This window comes from Dromaius novaehollandiae, chromosome 5 (genome assembly GCF_036370855.1).
Source record: "Dromaius novaehollandiae isolate bDroNov1 chromosome 5, bDroNov1.hap1, whole genome shotgun sequence".
In the NCBI taxonomy this organism is placed as follows: Eukaryota; Metazoa; Chordata; class Aves; order Casuariiformes; family Dromaiidae; genus Dromaius; species Dromaius novaehollandiae.
Window position 1 is genome coordinate 42,131,349 of NC_088102.1, and position 14,533 is coordinate 42,145,881.

At 40.8% G+C, this 14,533-nt stretch overlaps 1 protein-coding gene across 5 annotated transcripts in view; it reads right to left on the reverse strand.

The window, feature by feature from the left end:
* Nucleotides 1-14,497, reverse strand: part of GANC (glucosidase alpha, neutral C) — a 29,059-nt gene extending 14,562 nt beyond the window's left edge. For 3 of the 5 annotated variants that reach the window (XR_010389408.1, XM_026095616.2, XM_026095619.2), the window contains exons 1-12: nt 14,192-14,497; nt 12,645-12,707; nt 10,858-10,966; nt 9,117-9,244; nt 8,404-8,586; nt 7,511-7,559; nt 6,008-6,074; nt 4,538-4,634; nt 3,772-3,952; nt 2,767-2,920; nt 1,283-1,518; nt 24-150 (exon numbers count right to left, since the gene is read on the reverse strand). Coding sequence is in view for 4 of the 5 variants with exons in the window: in XM_026095616.2 (XP_025951401.1) it covers nt 24-150; nt 1,283-1,518; nt 2,767-2,920; nt 3,772-3,952; nt 4,538-4,634; nt 6,008-6,074; nt 7,511-7,559; nt 8,404-8,586; nt 9,117-9,244; nt 10,858-10,966; nt 12,645-12,707; nt 14,192-14,220 (1,423 nt within the window). In the remaining variant the exon portion in view is untranslated. Of the gene's footprint in view, nt 1-23; nt 151-1,282; nt 1,519-2,766; nt 2,921-3,771; nt 3,953-4,537; nt 4,635-6,007; nt 6,075-7,510; nt 7,560-8,403; nt 8,587-9,116; nt 9,245-10,857; nt 10,967-12,644; nt 12,708-14,191 lie in introns of those variants that run through there. The other 2 variants (XM_026095617.2, XM_026095618.2) reach the window with 2 other exon arrangements.
* Between the last annotated feature and the right edge of the window lie 36 nt (nt 14,498-14,533).

Here is a 14,533-nt window from a genome sequence, read left to right on the forward strand (position 1 = left end):
ATAGAGACCGAAGGGCTCTTTACCTGGCCAACAGATGCCCTCAAAATCTTGCCCATTCCTGTCTTTCACAAAATATCCCTTGTCTTTGCCCTGTGAATACAGGGTGTATGTGGGATCAACCTTAATGTGTGGATCTACAATGACGACAAGCTGCCAGGATAAGAAAATGAAATGCATCATTAGCATCAACTGTACTGAGTACTCCAGTAAAAGTTCACATCTGATAAAAGGCAGATGAAGAGATCATTTCAGGTAAAGAAGCTCTGTCACTAATTTTAGAAAGCAGTTACCAGTGCTTGTGTATACTGTACTATACCTATGTAAAACAGCTGAATTTACAAGGACATGAATTCATGCTTAGCCCTCTAAAATTAGGGCAAGAAAACATTGCTTCAGAGGAAAGCACGTACCCCAACCCCCTAAAAACACTATTTAATTCACTGTTGTATTCTGTGAATGGGAAAATATACTTTTTTCTGACTTCTGTAATGATGTCCCTGCCTTAGACCATTTGCCTTAAGACTTTTAAATATATCTCAGTTTGTGTAACATACATCAGCAACAGTTTCTAAATAAAAATAATAATAATTAAAAAAATCCAAGTACTGTATTTTGCAGTGTTATCTTCTACTGCCGTTAACTGCTCTGCTGCAAGGCTGAAAAAGTACTGTAACTTCTACGAACAGATTACAAAATTTACATGCTATTTCAACAGTTCCCCTGGCTGTTGGCTTTTGGCCGAAACATTCAAGCACTCAGCAGTTCTACAACTTTTAGATTTTAAATGTGTACATTTTCATATCTCTGTAATTCCAGAGAAAAGGTTTTACGGTAAGAGAAAGGTGTATGGTAAGCAATCCTACCAACGTAAAGAACAAATTCCAATTAATATAAGCAGGAAAAAAAAAGTATTGTTAATAAATAGAGAAGCTGAAGCAAGGATAGCAATTATCAGTGTGGAGAGTTCACAATGTTAAGTAGAAAAATTTTCTCCTATCTACCAAGAACAGCATGGGGCTGCTTTTGTAAGATGGAACTTCACACATGTTAAGCCTAGCCTGATAGTCAGGGCATAGAACAAACTACAGAATACTATAATGACACTAGGAGCTGGATTAAATGAAATATCTTGCATACTGGAAGCATCACAGACTTCAGCACAATCTAATTTATCCTATTCTAGTTAAACTGTTTCCAATATTTGAACTACCTTGCTTAAAGCTAGACTGGGTATATTCACACTACGAAGAAATATTTTCTTCCTTCCTGCTATATTACTTACCTTGCGTTTTTTCTTCCTGAGAAGCTCCTGCATCCTTTTGGGGTTCTGGAACTTCTTCTTGTCCCAGGTAAAATACCTCTTCCCATCCGTGTGCTCAATGTCCAGCCATATCACGTCATAAGGAATGTCATGTTCATCAAAGCCAGTGTCTACTGCCTTGACATCTTGCTCATCCTCGTAATTCCAGCGGCACTGATGGTAGCCCAGAGAAAAAAGGGGAGGTAGCGCTTGAGTGCCTAGGAAGAATGTATGAATGAAGATAACACTGTTAAAGCCCTTCAGGATTTTATCCAGAGTCTCTAGAAAAGTTAACTGGAGAGCCATGATTAATATGTAACTGTCTGCAGCAGAGGAATGCTGGCCTAAGTTTGAGTCTAGAGCACATTTTTCACACCCAAGTGACTGAACCCTAGAAATAAGCTCATAACAAACATTACAATAGGGGCAACAGCCAAAGGCAGCAGAGAGGGCTGTAATGATAATGTAAGGGTGAAAAAGAACTTGCTGCTCCACAACACTGAAGAGTTATTCTAGTAACTATTGTAATTTTATTTTTTAAATTTCTCTAATGTAAAAATATTATGGGTGAGTTTAACTGTCATGAATGCAAACAACTAAATAGATCAAGCTCCGTAGAATGCAGTTCTTGTGACTGCTTGAACCTGAGCAGTGAATCAGGCACACAGGTGCCACAGTATAAGAACCATGGAGTTGCACTTGTCTACATTTTTAAAAATTAGAAAATACGTACATATGTGTATGCTAACAGGGGCGAGGAAGTTTTCCATAGTGTGCATTTCAGCTTGGCAAGATCCTTTCGTGATCTACTTACCTTCCCATTCCTGTTCAGCTGAACCACATCCTCTCCGTAACATGTATGCAGGAAATACAATCATTGCTAACGCACTAAAGAACTACCAGGGATATTTCTGAGTTTTTCATTCCCTTTAGGATATGAAGAATTTTGTTTTTATAAAATGTTACTCCTCTTGCCTCCATTTTTTTATCCTCTTTCCATGCCTCTTGCTTCTTTTCTTCTCCTGGCATATATTTCCATAGCACTGTTGTTCCCTTCTCTAACGGACGCACTGGACAGCTACCATGTCCTCCTCCTCCTTTCTCTACTCTACAGGACATATCACTACATGACTTCAATCTTTTCTAATCATGACAGCCTGTCTTGATCACGACCAGGAGCTCTAATCCCCAGTGTTTCCTCTATTCCTCTAACAGAGCAGTTTCAGAAAAACTACGCTGGCTTCTCAAATAAAGTTTGGCCAGCTGCAGATTCTGCAAAAACAAGGCTGAAAGCCTATCGTCATAGAGCACCAGCCTTTGCTCTGCAAACTGCAGTCCCAGAGCAACTGGCCTATCGCACACAATGGGCTAGGTAAACATTAAACCACTCTCTGATACAGCATGTTCCTCAGAGAATCTCCTCAGTGTATGTGCCGTACTCTCTCTTCAACTACATGAGCTAGTACCTGTCAGTTGTGCAAACTGCTTGAAGACATCAAAAGCGGTGGGTCCCATCAGCAGGAAAACATCAATGATCCCACTCTCTGACATCCAGCGCACATCAGTTCGAGGCAGTACCCTCTGCTTAGCAGTCTCTGCAGTGGATCTGGAGGGCACATGCTTTGAAGGGAACCAAATTAAAGCTGAATCTCTCCATCAAATGTTCGTTCAATGAAGATACAGAGCAAAGATGGACACTCAGAAAATTCTATCAGTAACACATATCATACTGAAAGTTTATTATATAACCTTCACAAATCCTTTGTCTTGCATAATGCATATAAAAATATAGATTTATAGTTAATAAGAAAAAATGGATAATGAGGAACATAGTAATTAAAATCTTTTCTGTAACCTGCTTAGAAACTATGCATTGTCTGCCTGAACTTTAAAATCATTCAGGAGTAATAAAGAAAACTAGTAATTTTAACCATATAATTGAGTATTGGAATAAAGCAGGATTTTTTTCACTATTTCATTTTTAGCAGAATTCATATATTTGCACTTCAGGTGGTGAGCTCATCTCCTGAATTCTTTCTATGTTTCTTGAAAGTCAATTGCATTCCACAGAAAAATGAGCCTGCTAAGGAGAAATGAGTGGCAATGACAAGAACTTAAAAATTCCAAAAAATTCCTCAACCGAAAAGGTAATCAAGATTTTTCTCAGCCTTTTTTTCTGCCTGCTGCATCCACTTGTGCAAACTTTTCTGCTCTAGCATTGCATATTTCCTCTCTGCCTTCCCTTGTACATCTGTTAAGATACAGAACCTATAACTTGCCATTTAAAAGAATCCATTTTGTTCTTTTCAGAGACTTAATAAAATAAATGCAGCAGTAATGAAGAAGAGATTGACAACTCTTTGCTAGGAGGAAAAAGATTTATCTCCAATGATGCTGTCATGCTCCTGCTGGCCCTGCCCTGGAGTGCTTTCTTTCACTATTAAATTCGGTGGTCCGTGGGCAACTCTCACCTCAGCTACTGCTTTTGTGCTAATATCCACCAGCGTTTCTGAAGAGTTCAGCCAGAAGATCCCAGAAGTTCTGTTAGGCTTGTGGGCTAAGAGAAAGGGCACTGAACCATAAATGCCTATTTTGTCATGTATCTTATGGCCAAAGATATCCAAATTATAAAGCCGGTAGGCATCACCATCACTAGAACAAACAAACAGACGTGTTATATGTAAGCATCCTGCACTAGGCCAATTTTAGCTTTAGTTCTGCTGAACTCAGTGAACATTCTGTACTGTGGTCTATTGTTTAGCATCCAGAGCTGAAATGGAGACAACCTAGATTATTGCTTCTTTGCTTTGGTCCTAGCTGACTGAATCAAATAATATTTTTGCTGCCAGTGAGAGTACTGCTCATTTGCTCTTGGCCCTAACTTACGAATCCTGAACTCTTCTATCCCCTTAAAATACATGAAGTCCTAATGGAGCTGCTCTTTAAAGTTTCAATAACATATCTTCTGTTTAAATGTAACTCCTTTTGCAATTCTGAAAAAAACATGGAAAATTGAGAGAGATCAGAAAGGACCATTCATGAAACTACAGAGTGGGAAGCTGATCAGTTCAGTCCACAGGGACAGGGGCTATGACTTAACATGCTACTATCTTTGAACTAAAATATACATTATATATGATATACATATCTCAAGCTGTTGTATTAAATCCTGAAGACAGTGTTATAGCTCTTTGCAAAAGAAATAATACCTTTATTAGCAGTCTGCCACCTCTTTACCTGGTGTTTTTGAGAAGGAGTGTTTCTGTATGTTGTGGTATTCCATAAACATGCTCAAATCCATGTAAAGAGAAGTCCGCACCTACAGAACTAGGGCCTATAGGAATAAAAAAAGACAAATTAAAAGACAAGAGCACAGAGTTCCATTCTCAGGCTTAGATGAAAGTAACAGTGCAGAACAACCTAACCGTAATGAAAAACAATAATAATTTTGAAAGTTTTAGTAAGTAGCTGTTTCACACTTTCAAGTTCACATTCATTATTACTTATGCATTAATTATATTACTTATATACTGTACTTCCTATCTGCTTAAGAAGGTAGAATGAATTAGTTTAATGGAAAAAACATGTAATAGTGGGTCATTTCCTTATTATGCAGTAAAACTGCTTAAAACTATCTCCTGTCTCTATCCCACTACCTATAAGCCAAGCTGTGCTGCACAGTAGTACAGCAGGATGGCTGTTAAGAGTCAGTTGCCTGTTTTCTAACACTCCTCTCTTCAGCCTCAGCCAGTGGAGCAGCATGCACAAGTGCCTCTGCCAGTGAAATAATCCTGTCACATTACTGAATCCAGAGCAACTTCTGGCAGGTGATCAGAGATCCTCTAGACTGACCAGCAGTGGCTTCTGGATCAGAAATTGACCAAACGGACTTTATTCCCCCAAAAGAGAGAAGGCAGTGAATCCATGATGTTGGCCTAGCCTATCAGACACAGCGTGAACAACAACAGTGACAGTTTCTTCCACCTGCATGTCTTGACTGCAAACTGAGGAAGCCCCCACCATCAAGAGGAAGCTCTCTCAGACTTTGCTGTGTCTACTGCAGCTGCCAGGCAGTGCGGGTTGCTATAAAAGGTTGTATGATAAAGGTAATAGATGGAGTTAACCAACTCAGTTCATGCAGAACACAACCAGACAGACAGCAGATGCTTCTGCTTTTGGTCTTTATTAATTTAAACCGTATTTGAGCTAGAAACCTACAGGTTTCTATACCACCCTTATCATTATTATTGCCACTCAAGCCTGCCCAGTATTTCCTTTTGTATTCCCCTACTTAAAAAAGCATTTCTCTGTAATAATTATTAATGCTTGGATATCATGATTTCTGATGTGTCATGAGAATAAGCTACAGGTGAAATCAACACTGTGCTGATATTAAAAAAAGAATGAGTTATATACCATTCAGCCACTCCAGACAGGGTTATGCTGTGTCAAGAACGGGACACGTTCCCCTCTGATGAAATGGGTCACATTTAATGCATTCCCTCCTGAACAGAAACCTAACAGATATTTCCAGTGCCTTCATCAAATTTGTTACCAATAAGTGATAACTGATAGGCAATTTAAAAGAAGGATAGAGAGAGGTATTGGTAAACATTAAGTAGCTAGACAGAAAGCAGGCAGAAATATGAATGAACATGGGTATACACAAAGCAGTAAAGCTGTTTTCAGAACAAGATTGAGACTTACCATGAGCTTTGATATCTAAAAATCTGCCAAATTTCTCTTGCCAGAGACCTAGATCCTCTTGTTTCTCCTACATAAACAAAAATGCATAAGCCTAGGAAATGCGACTGCTCAGGCCATATATTTCTAAGAAAAACATCTTTACCCACATGAGATTTATACATGATTAACTGATTATTTACCAAATATGACTAGTATATATGAATCCAAAATGCAATTTGGGTTCTGCTGCAGAAGTGTTACACTGAAGAACTGACATGCTAGTGGAGGACAAGTGCACTATGCTACAGCAGAAGACAGCAGAAAAGTAATAACCGATCTCCTGAACTCTTAACATACTTATGAAATTCAATGTGATTTATGAATGGAGATGTTGGAACCACACAGAAAAATCTATACAAAGAGAAACCAACTCCCTCCCCCCCAAACAGTAAGTCAGACAACAAATAAGCTCTGTAGACTCTCCAGAGTCCTGCTTGCATAACTGATACTTTCAGCCTCCCTCAAATTTTAAGCCTTGTGCCCTTAAATGCCAACTTTTTGCAGTGTCTTTCCTACTTTTCTAATTTTATACCAGAGTAAGTGGGCATGGACTGGCCAGCAGTGTGACTGCCCCAGAGCAAGCACACTCTGCAGCAGAACTCAGAGTTCAGATGCAAGTATGCTGCAGGCAGCATAGCTCCTGCCATTTATAACAGCACGGCAGAGTAACAGCCATCTGCTCAACGGCAGACTAAAATTACATCATGGGCACAATTCGGCCCACTGAGAAAAATGGTATGTGTCTTTATGCACTGCCAGGACCAGGTCTTTTTTCACAGAGAATCTTATAATAGTAGTAAGCACGGACATATGTGAAAACATATCTTTGGACTGGTTATAAAGCAGTTCTCTTTCTTTTCAAATCATCTTTGCAAGGAAAAGGGAATTTGAAAATGAGCAAGTATCACCATGAAGCTCTCTGTTATGCATCTACTCCAAATTAAAGAACAGAGATCAAGAACAAAAGAAAAAAGTCTAAATAAGAGCCAGATCTACCACCTGATGTTTTCTGCAGCCCCTGCAACACAAATAAACTTTAATTCAATTACAAATTTGGCAAAGTATCTCAGTCTGGAATACCAGGCCCTTTTTGAAAGTCACTGAAAAATGATTAGCCTAAGAAAAAGTTGCATCATCTATACAGGAACATACATACATGGAACATTCATACAGGAACACCTGATGTGGGACCCTCAACCACATTCATCTCTCCTGTGAAAGAGTAGCTAGAAAGCCCACAGCACACTGCAATAAGCTCCAATAGAAAAGAGAAAGATCATTTCATTTTGGGGTCATGATAAAGATGAAGTCATTGCTATCTGTTGCATTTTAGGTGTGGCTGGCCTTCAGTTTGGCTGTTTTTAAGAACACTACCAGAAGAAATCATGAACAGGTGATTCTAATGAATCAAATGTCTTTTCTATAAACTATTCATGCTAGAATTACAGAGTAAGCATAGGTTACCTTAGAGGAGTCACTTGCTGCCTCCTCCTTGTTTTCTGCTGTAGTTTTGCTAATGAAAACAAGTATATAGAAATAATTATTTTATTGACAATGTAAGGGAGGATTTCAAGTAGGAAATTCACAAAGCATTATGCATTGCCTTATATATTATATAGCAGTTTTGGTAATTGACTGTTTTGAAAACTAGTATCATAGTTAACAGCTCTAATTATCAAAACTTAATAGTCAAATTTTAATAGTCAATGTCTTTAAAGATTTTCATTCTATATTTGAGTTACATTGATTCCTTGGGCTTTCACATTTTTTTCTGTGTCAGCATTTAACCCACACAGAAGATCCTCACTTTTGTTCTGCTCCATAAACGGCACTCTGTTAATTAAAATTTTTGAAGTAATTTTCTCAAGGAGAAAGCTGCCTGCTATTTTCCTAGCTTTAATAAATGTCCTGCACTGTGGTTTCTCATCCTCTTAATCCCATACAGTGGGATTGGCCTGTAAATTGTTGCAACTATATGACACATTATAAAGGGAACAAAACTTCCCCAAGCATCAAATCTAGTCAAAAACGAAGAGACAAAACTGAGAACCTCATCATATTACCATCATTGACTCCCAAGAAAGACAATGGAACACGAACATTGTAGTGTCTTAAAGATTTGGCCCTTAAATGAGGTTAGCACGAGCACATGGCTGCTGTAAGGGGCTCAAACAGCCTGTAATTAATTGATATAGAATTTCTTCGTTAAAATTTCACTACTTAACTGGCATGAGGTAAAAGAGATGCCAGGTTTCAAGGTGTGAGGGCTTCCACCACAGAAATAGCAATTCCACAGAACTGCTTACCTGCAGCTACAGCACAACCAATACCTATAGTGGGATACAAAGATACTGTACCTAGCACTGGGAGGTGGTTTTAAGTGCTCAAAATATAACAACCCATTGGAATTCATGCTCAGAACAATCTCATTCTTGGACTGTAGCTCAATCTGGAAGGGGTCTGCTGTGACTTGAAGCTTGTACTCCTCATTAACACTCTTCAGCACCAAAATACCTGCCTCTTTATGGGATATAGAGAGTCTGCAAATGAAAAGCAATGACAGCTTTACATGAATCAGCAACACGGGAAATCTACTGCAGCTAAACATGAAGTTGAAACAAAATAAGGGCCGAGAATATCTGCATATATTACAAAAACTCAAGGCTCATGTTGAAGCAAAGACCCTCAAAATACGCGCTGTGTTCAGGCCCCATTGCACAATGCAATAGGTGGCTATAGGACTGCCTTAAACATTTTTCAAAGTTTGCATTCCTTTCACACTAATAGGTAATGCCTTAGAGAAAATGATGCATCATAACTGGTAGGCTATTTTTGACTAGGACAAATAGCCGCAAGTTTCTGATATACATGAATAAACTTTCTCCTTTGTATTTAACATGAATTTTTGAAAACAAATTATCCACATGCATTTTTATTTTTGCTCTCTGTAATTCTTGGTATTGCAGAGAGACAACTATTAAGTTCAGCACAAATGAGAGGGAAAGGAACACACCTTTGAAAATGAAGCTGTATAAGGTACCGATATGCTAAATCATCTCTCATCACTTACCTCTGGGTGGCAGGTTCCTTTATGAGAACATCAAGAACTTCGTACCTTGCTCTGAGAGGAGCTGCCTCATTAATTTTAAGCCTGAAAATATTGCCCTCTATTTCCCAAATTTCTACCTGCAGAAGAACCTGGAAGCAAACAGGTACACTGGCAATGATAAAAATACCAATTTACTTTCAACTCAAAGTCCTCAGACACTTATGGTCTGAAAACAAAAGCATGTCTGCTTTCTTATTTAATGCACGTTAGTATTGCAGAGTAATGATCATCATCCGTCTGAATTTACATCAGCTACCTCTACTTCTCTGCTTTGAAGAAGCAGCTCTTTAACTGGACTCTAACTTCAGGTCTCTCTTGTCTAGCATATTGCAGCTCTTCCCACAAGCAGCAAGGAAAACACTAATCTTGAAGCTTGAAGAATTTTACTACTACTGTGCTGTCAATATAAGAGCAGGTTACCACTGAGATGTGGGCTTTCTGTCAAAACATCAGTGCTCTGTCTTCACTAGTAATCACAGTGGAGCTTACACTGATGAACTGCATCAGAAAGACACCTGAAGAAAATGCTTAATAGTGCTCTACCCACCAAGATGTATAACTTGCTATTTTATAGTTCGGGGAATTGTGAAATCACTCTGTTCCAGCTCATAAAAAATGACCCTTTTTCTTCTGCTGGGGATCTCTATGCAAGAATTAAGATTTTTCCTGGTTTCTTCTTTCTTAATCTTTCTTCCTGTGAGACACAGAATTGGCTGAAGAATTTTGGCCTGGTATCTTTTCCCTTCACCTGGAAGCCAGTCAGTCCTGTTCTCTTCCAAGGGATAAAAGAACTGTGAGGCCAGACAGAGAGTAGGCAAGAGAGAAGAAATTTGAGTTCCAAATCCTGCTCCCTAGGAAATATTTTACACAATAGTGTCTTTAAATAAACCTCCAAACCGTCTAGTGAGCCATGGAGTCTTTAGTCTTTCACCTCTTTTCTGAGTACCTTAAAGCCTAAGCAAAAAATAGGCTGCTTTTTCTGTACTGATTGCAAGAAGATCAGGATCACCAAGAGAGACAGAAAATAAATTCATGCAGTCTCTCTCATGTGATGGTTAGAGCATAGAATGGGGGTGCTGTAGTTCCAAACTCCCATAATCTAAGACAGGTTTAGGTTGTCCATTCCCTGGGTGAATGTGCTAGCTGCTACACTGTTAGAGAAATGGAAGACACTCCTCTTCCTGGCTGTCTTCTTAACTGTGAATCTATTCATGGATGAGAAAGACTTCTTTCTGCCAAAAAGCTGCTTTTCAGCAAACACAGGAATATGAAAGGCATGGTTAGGAGGTGCTGAAAAGTAGTCGATCTTATTTCATTAAGCAAACAAAATTTATTATTTTGGAGTAGTGGAGAAAACTCTGAATTACAAACTTTTTTTTTTCAGAAAAAAAGAATTCTGTTCAGATTTTTCATAGAGCCATTAAAGACTTTTTAAAAAGTTTATTAAAATATCTGGTATCTTTGAATAGTCTCAAGTTGTCAGAAAAATACTGACCAGAAAGGATATCTTTATGCTGATACTTTGCATCATATCATAAATACCCACCACTGAAGGACCTCAAGTACTATCAGACCTGTTGATAATATTCATTGCTATTTCTGGAAACACTCTTATAATAGGTGAGACCTATCAAAACAGAGTGTTTATACTCTCTTATGAGGTGATAGGTATAAATACTTTCTTATGAAGGTGAGATCTCACCTTATTCTCCTCATGAATAATTTGGAATTTGACATTGTCATCACTTAATGTGACAGAATCCAACAATGCTCGATACGAGGATTTTCCAGGATGTAGAAGTTTCTGACGCCTGTCAAGACAAAAAAATATTTTTGATCTCCCTAACTGTTGTGGCTTAAATCACACATCAGGGCACAATATTAGATTAGAAATGTTTACTTAATAACGCTGCCTTGAATTTTTCCAAATACTAGTATTATCAGTGCTTCAAGAAAAGGGGAAAAAGAGGGCATATGGTTCTGAGCACACATACATACACGTATTTATGTATGAATGAGATGTAAAACAGAGGGTTTTAGCCACCCATCATCACCCTATGTGCTGTTTTTTTTTTTTTTAACAGTAACAGGTTTAATTCAAGTGATCAGCTAAATACTAAGTTGTCCAGTTACATTCTGCTTCTTCCCAGGACCCCAGAAATTTCAGCTGAACAAACCATTTTCACTTTTTTTCATACGCTGCTGCCTGGTTTGCAGCACCCTTGTGAACAGTTTCTACATTCTGTGGTGATGAAGCAATTTGTGCTTGTGTAATCTGTAACTGCCTGGATATGCACTCCAGTATATTCCTCTTCAAGAGATACTCTGGAGCCTACAGACCTAAAAAAGCGCTTTGCCTTGACACACCTAGTGCTTGGGCTGTCAAAACAAAAGCAGGAACTGAAAAAGGAGAATGGCCAAAGACTGGATGGGCTGCTACAAGTTTTGACTGCAGCTTTAAGCCCTGATGATGTTTTTAGGACAGAGTTCCTGAAATGAAGGCTTTCTCAACTGTTTGGAGCATGCTTCTTGCTGAGCCAGGGTTTTATGAATTGTTTGAACATGGCTACCTTAAAAGGAAGTTTCTTTACTGGTAAACTGGCTTTGTTTCTTTGAAAACATATATTGCACAAATGTGGGCAGTCAGATACAGTTTGGTTTTTTTTAACAGGATCTGATGCTTGCCAACACATGGAAAGCGCCTATTGAGAAATTAGATTTGATACGCTAAAATGACAATAGGCTGGAGATGGATGATATGAAAAGAGGAAGGGAGTCCTGCTACCATTGGCAAAATGGTATTCTGGGCTTTTGAATGTAATTTTCTGCAAAACAGAAGCAAATGCCTCAAAGTGTAACCTAGTATGTCAGTGGCTACTTGGTGTACCACCGGGCAACCGTTCCTTTTACCTGAGAAACACGGAAGACAATGGAGGATGGAAGGAAAAAAGCAGGGGGAGACGTATCTCAGTTAGAAATGGGATGAGAAAAGAGCATTTAGCTTAAGATTAACAGAGTAATGAGTTTAGGTTTGATACTGAATTCTGGACAAGATACTTGCTCAACTGTAGTGCAATCTTGTAAGCTATTGTCACAAAGCCTTTCAGATCAAATGGCAGAAATTTTGGAAGACTATTTCTCTTGAGAGTTCTATCATTTTAAATTCTGCATATTCAAAGTCAAGAAAATAAGCTCCTTTTTATCCTATCGAGAATTAAAATATTGCAGGGGCTTTGTCAGATGAAAGGACTGACAACTTTGGGAATTTTAAGAGAAGAGGTTTTGGATACAAGATTTCACCTTAGCTTTTCTGCTCTTTTAAAATACGCTGATTACTGCATGTTTAGAAGTATGTGGGATGCTCACTTTGAAAGGTGCATCCTGAAAGTAGCAGACTTGGTATGATTAAAATCAATGTGTATCAACTTCTGATAACTTTTAGTATGACTAGTTTTTTAAAAAAATCTACACTACAATCCTTCCCCTTACCTATAAAAAGCAATCTGGTTGCATTCCTTAAACTTGCTTTTGTCCACAGCCTCATCCTGGACACTAGAAAGAGCAGAGAATGAAAATGTTTTAGTGTGTTCAGCAAACGTCTGTTGAATGATGAGATGGCAGAAACCCTGTTCAAGAGTGGTGAGGATTAAGGACAGTACAAACAGCTCTCACATACAAAATGTTGGACTTTGAACTATTCTTGAATATATGAGTGATTATTACAGATTTAACTCAATAGTAAGCCACTTCCTTTTAAACTTTGAGAGTTTGAACAAACACCTGAATATGTGATGAGCAGCTGAATTTGAGTGCACCTGAATTTTTGGGGCCTTGCATTTTGACTCAACTTCTCTTTCTGGAGTCTTCCAGTTAAATATTCAGCTCCAGTAATATGAATGGAGAAATGGGCAAGGCTGGCAGAAAACAAGAAACTCTGCTTCCATCTCTTCTACCTGCAGCGGGACCAAGGAGGGAGGGAGGCTTCTGATGGCCTTACTGACCTTCTGATTGCTCTGTGTTAGCTCCAGGTTTAGCAGATCTCTAGATCTGTTAGAAAATGGTAAATTTTTGGCTTGCCTGAAAAAATGGACTGCCAGTAGCGTCTAACATCAAAACATTTCTCATAGCACATTGAGTTCAGACATGTGGAAGAGAATAAGGCTCTCAGATCTGCAGACAAAGAACTGTTACTTACAAAGTATTTAATAATTATATACAGGCAACAGATAAAAATGCAGACGGCAGTCAGGAAGACTCGATCACAACTACTTTGAACTAGCATTAATACACCTGCATTATTGTTGGAGAGCTGACAGCAACCCTAGATTTAGGCAATTTAGCTCTGCATATTATACACCATTTTGACTGAAGATACTCGTGTACCTTTTTTTTTGCATCAGGCCTCTGGAAATCTGTTGCCACATTTGACACCTCTCTGCATGGCGAGGTATACGTGAAGGGTTTGCCCTGGCAGGGAATGCTGTCTTTATTTTTAACTGTCTCTGTAAGAAGGCCAAGTTAAGTAACGAACCTTGCACTTAAAGCAGAAATTTTTAAGAGCTGGGACTGAGCTACTTCTCGGGAAGGTGGGAAATGCGTGTTCGCGTTCCTCACGGAAAGCTCTCCTTCCTACAGCACCTTTTCGCTGCTCCATCGCTCTTCTTCCGAGAGAGGCCCAAAGCCTTCCGAGAGCCACCGCCGCTCCTCACAGAAACCCGCTACAAAGCCCCTAGCGCGCGGGGCTGCGGCGGCCGGGCCTCACGGCACACGCCCGCTGCCCGGGGGCACCGAGGCCGCGCCGGGCTCCCTCCCCGCCCCCAGACCCGCCACCGCGCCGGAGGCGGGACGTCGGGCTGCGGTGCCGGCCGAGCGGCGGCGGTGCGGCAGCGGTGGGGGGGGACAAGCCCCGCTGCCCTGAGCCCCCGAGCCCGGCCCCGCTGCGGGCGACAACGGGCGGCGGAGCCGGCCCGGCGCAGCCCCCGCGGCCGCCATTTCCTCCGCGCGCTGCCGCGGCAGCAGCGGGCGCGGGGCGTTACCTGATCCCCTCCTGCGCGGCAGCCTCCATGGCGGGGCTCCGCCAGCGCGGGGGGAGGCGAGGCGGCAGGGCAGCGGGCGGCCCGCGCCACCCCTCGCGTAGCGGCTGCCCTTCACTCGCTGCCGAGGGCCGCCAGCCCGGGCGCTGCCGCTTTGTGGCGGCGGCGGCGAGGCCCGGCCGTGACGCTGCCCCAGGGGCGCGGGGCCGCCGCTCGCACCCGCCGGCGCCGCGCTGACAGCTGCTGCGGCCGCCGGTTCTCCCCGCCCGCGGGCCGCAGGCGCCTGGGGGGCGGCGACGGCGCAGCTCCGCGCGAGGCAGCGGCTCCGCCCCGCGCCGCCGCCGT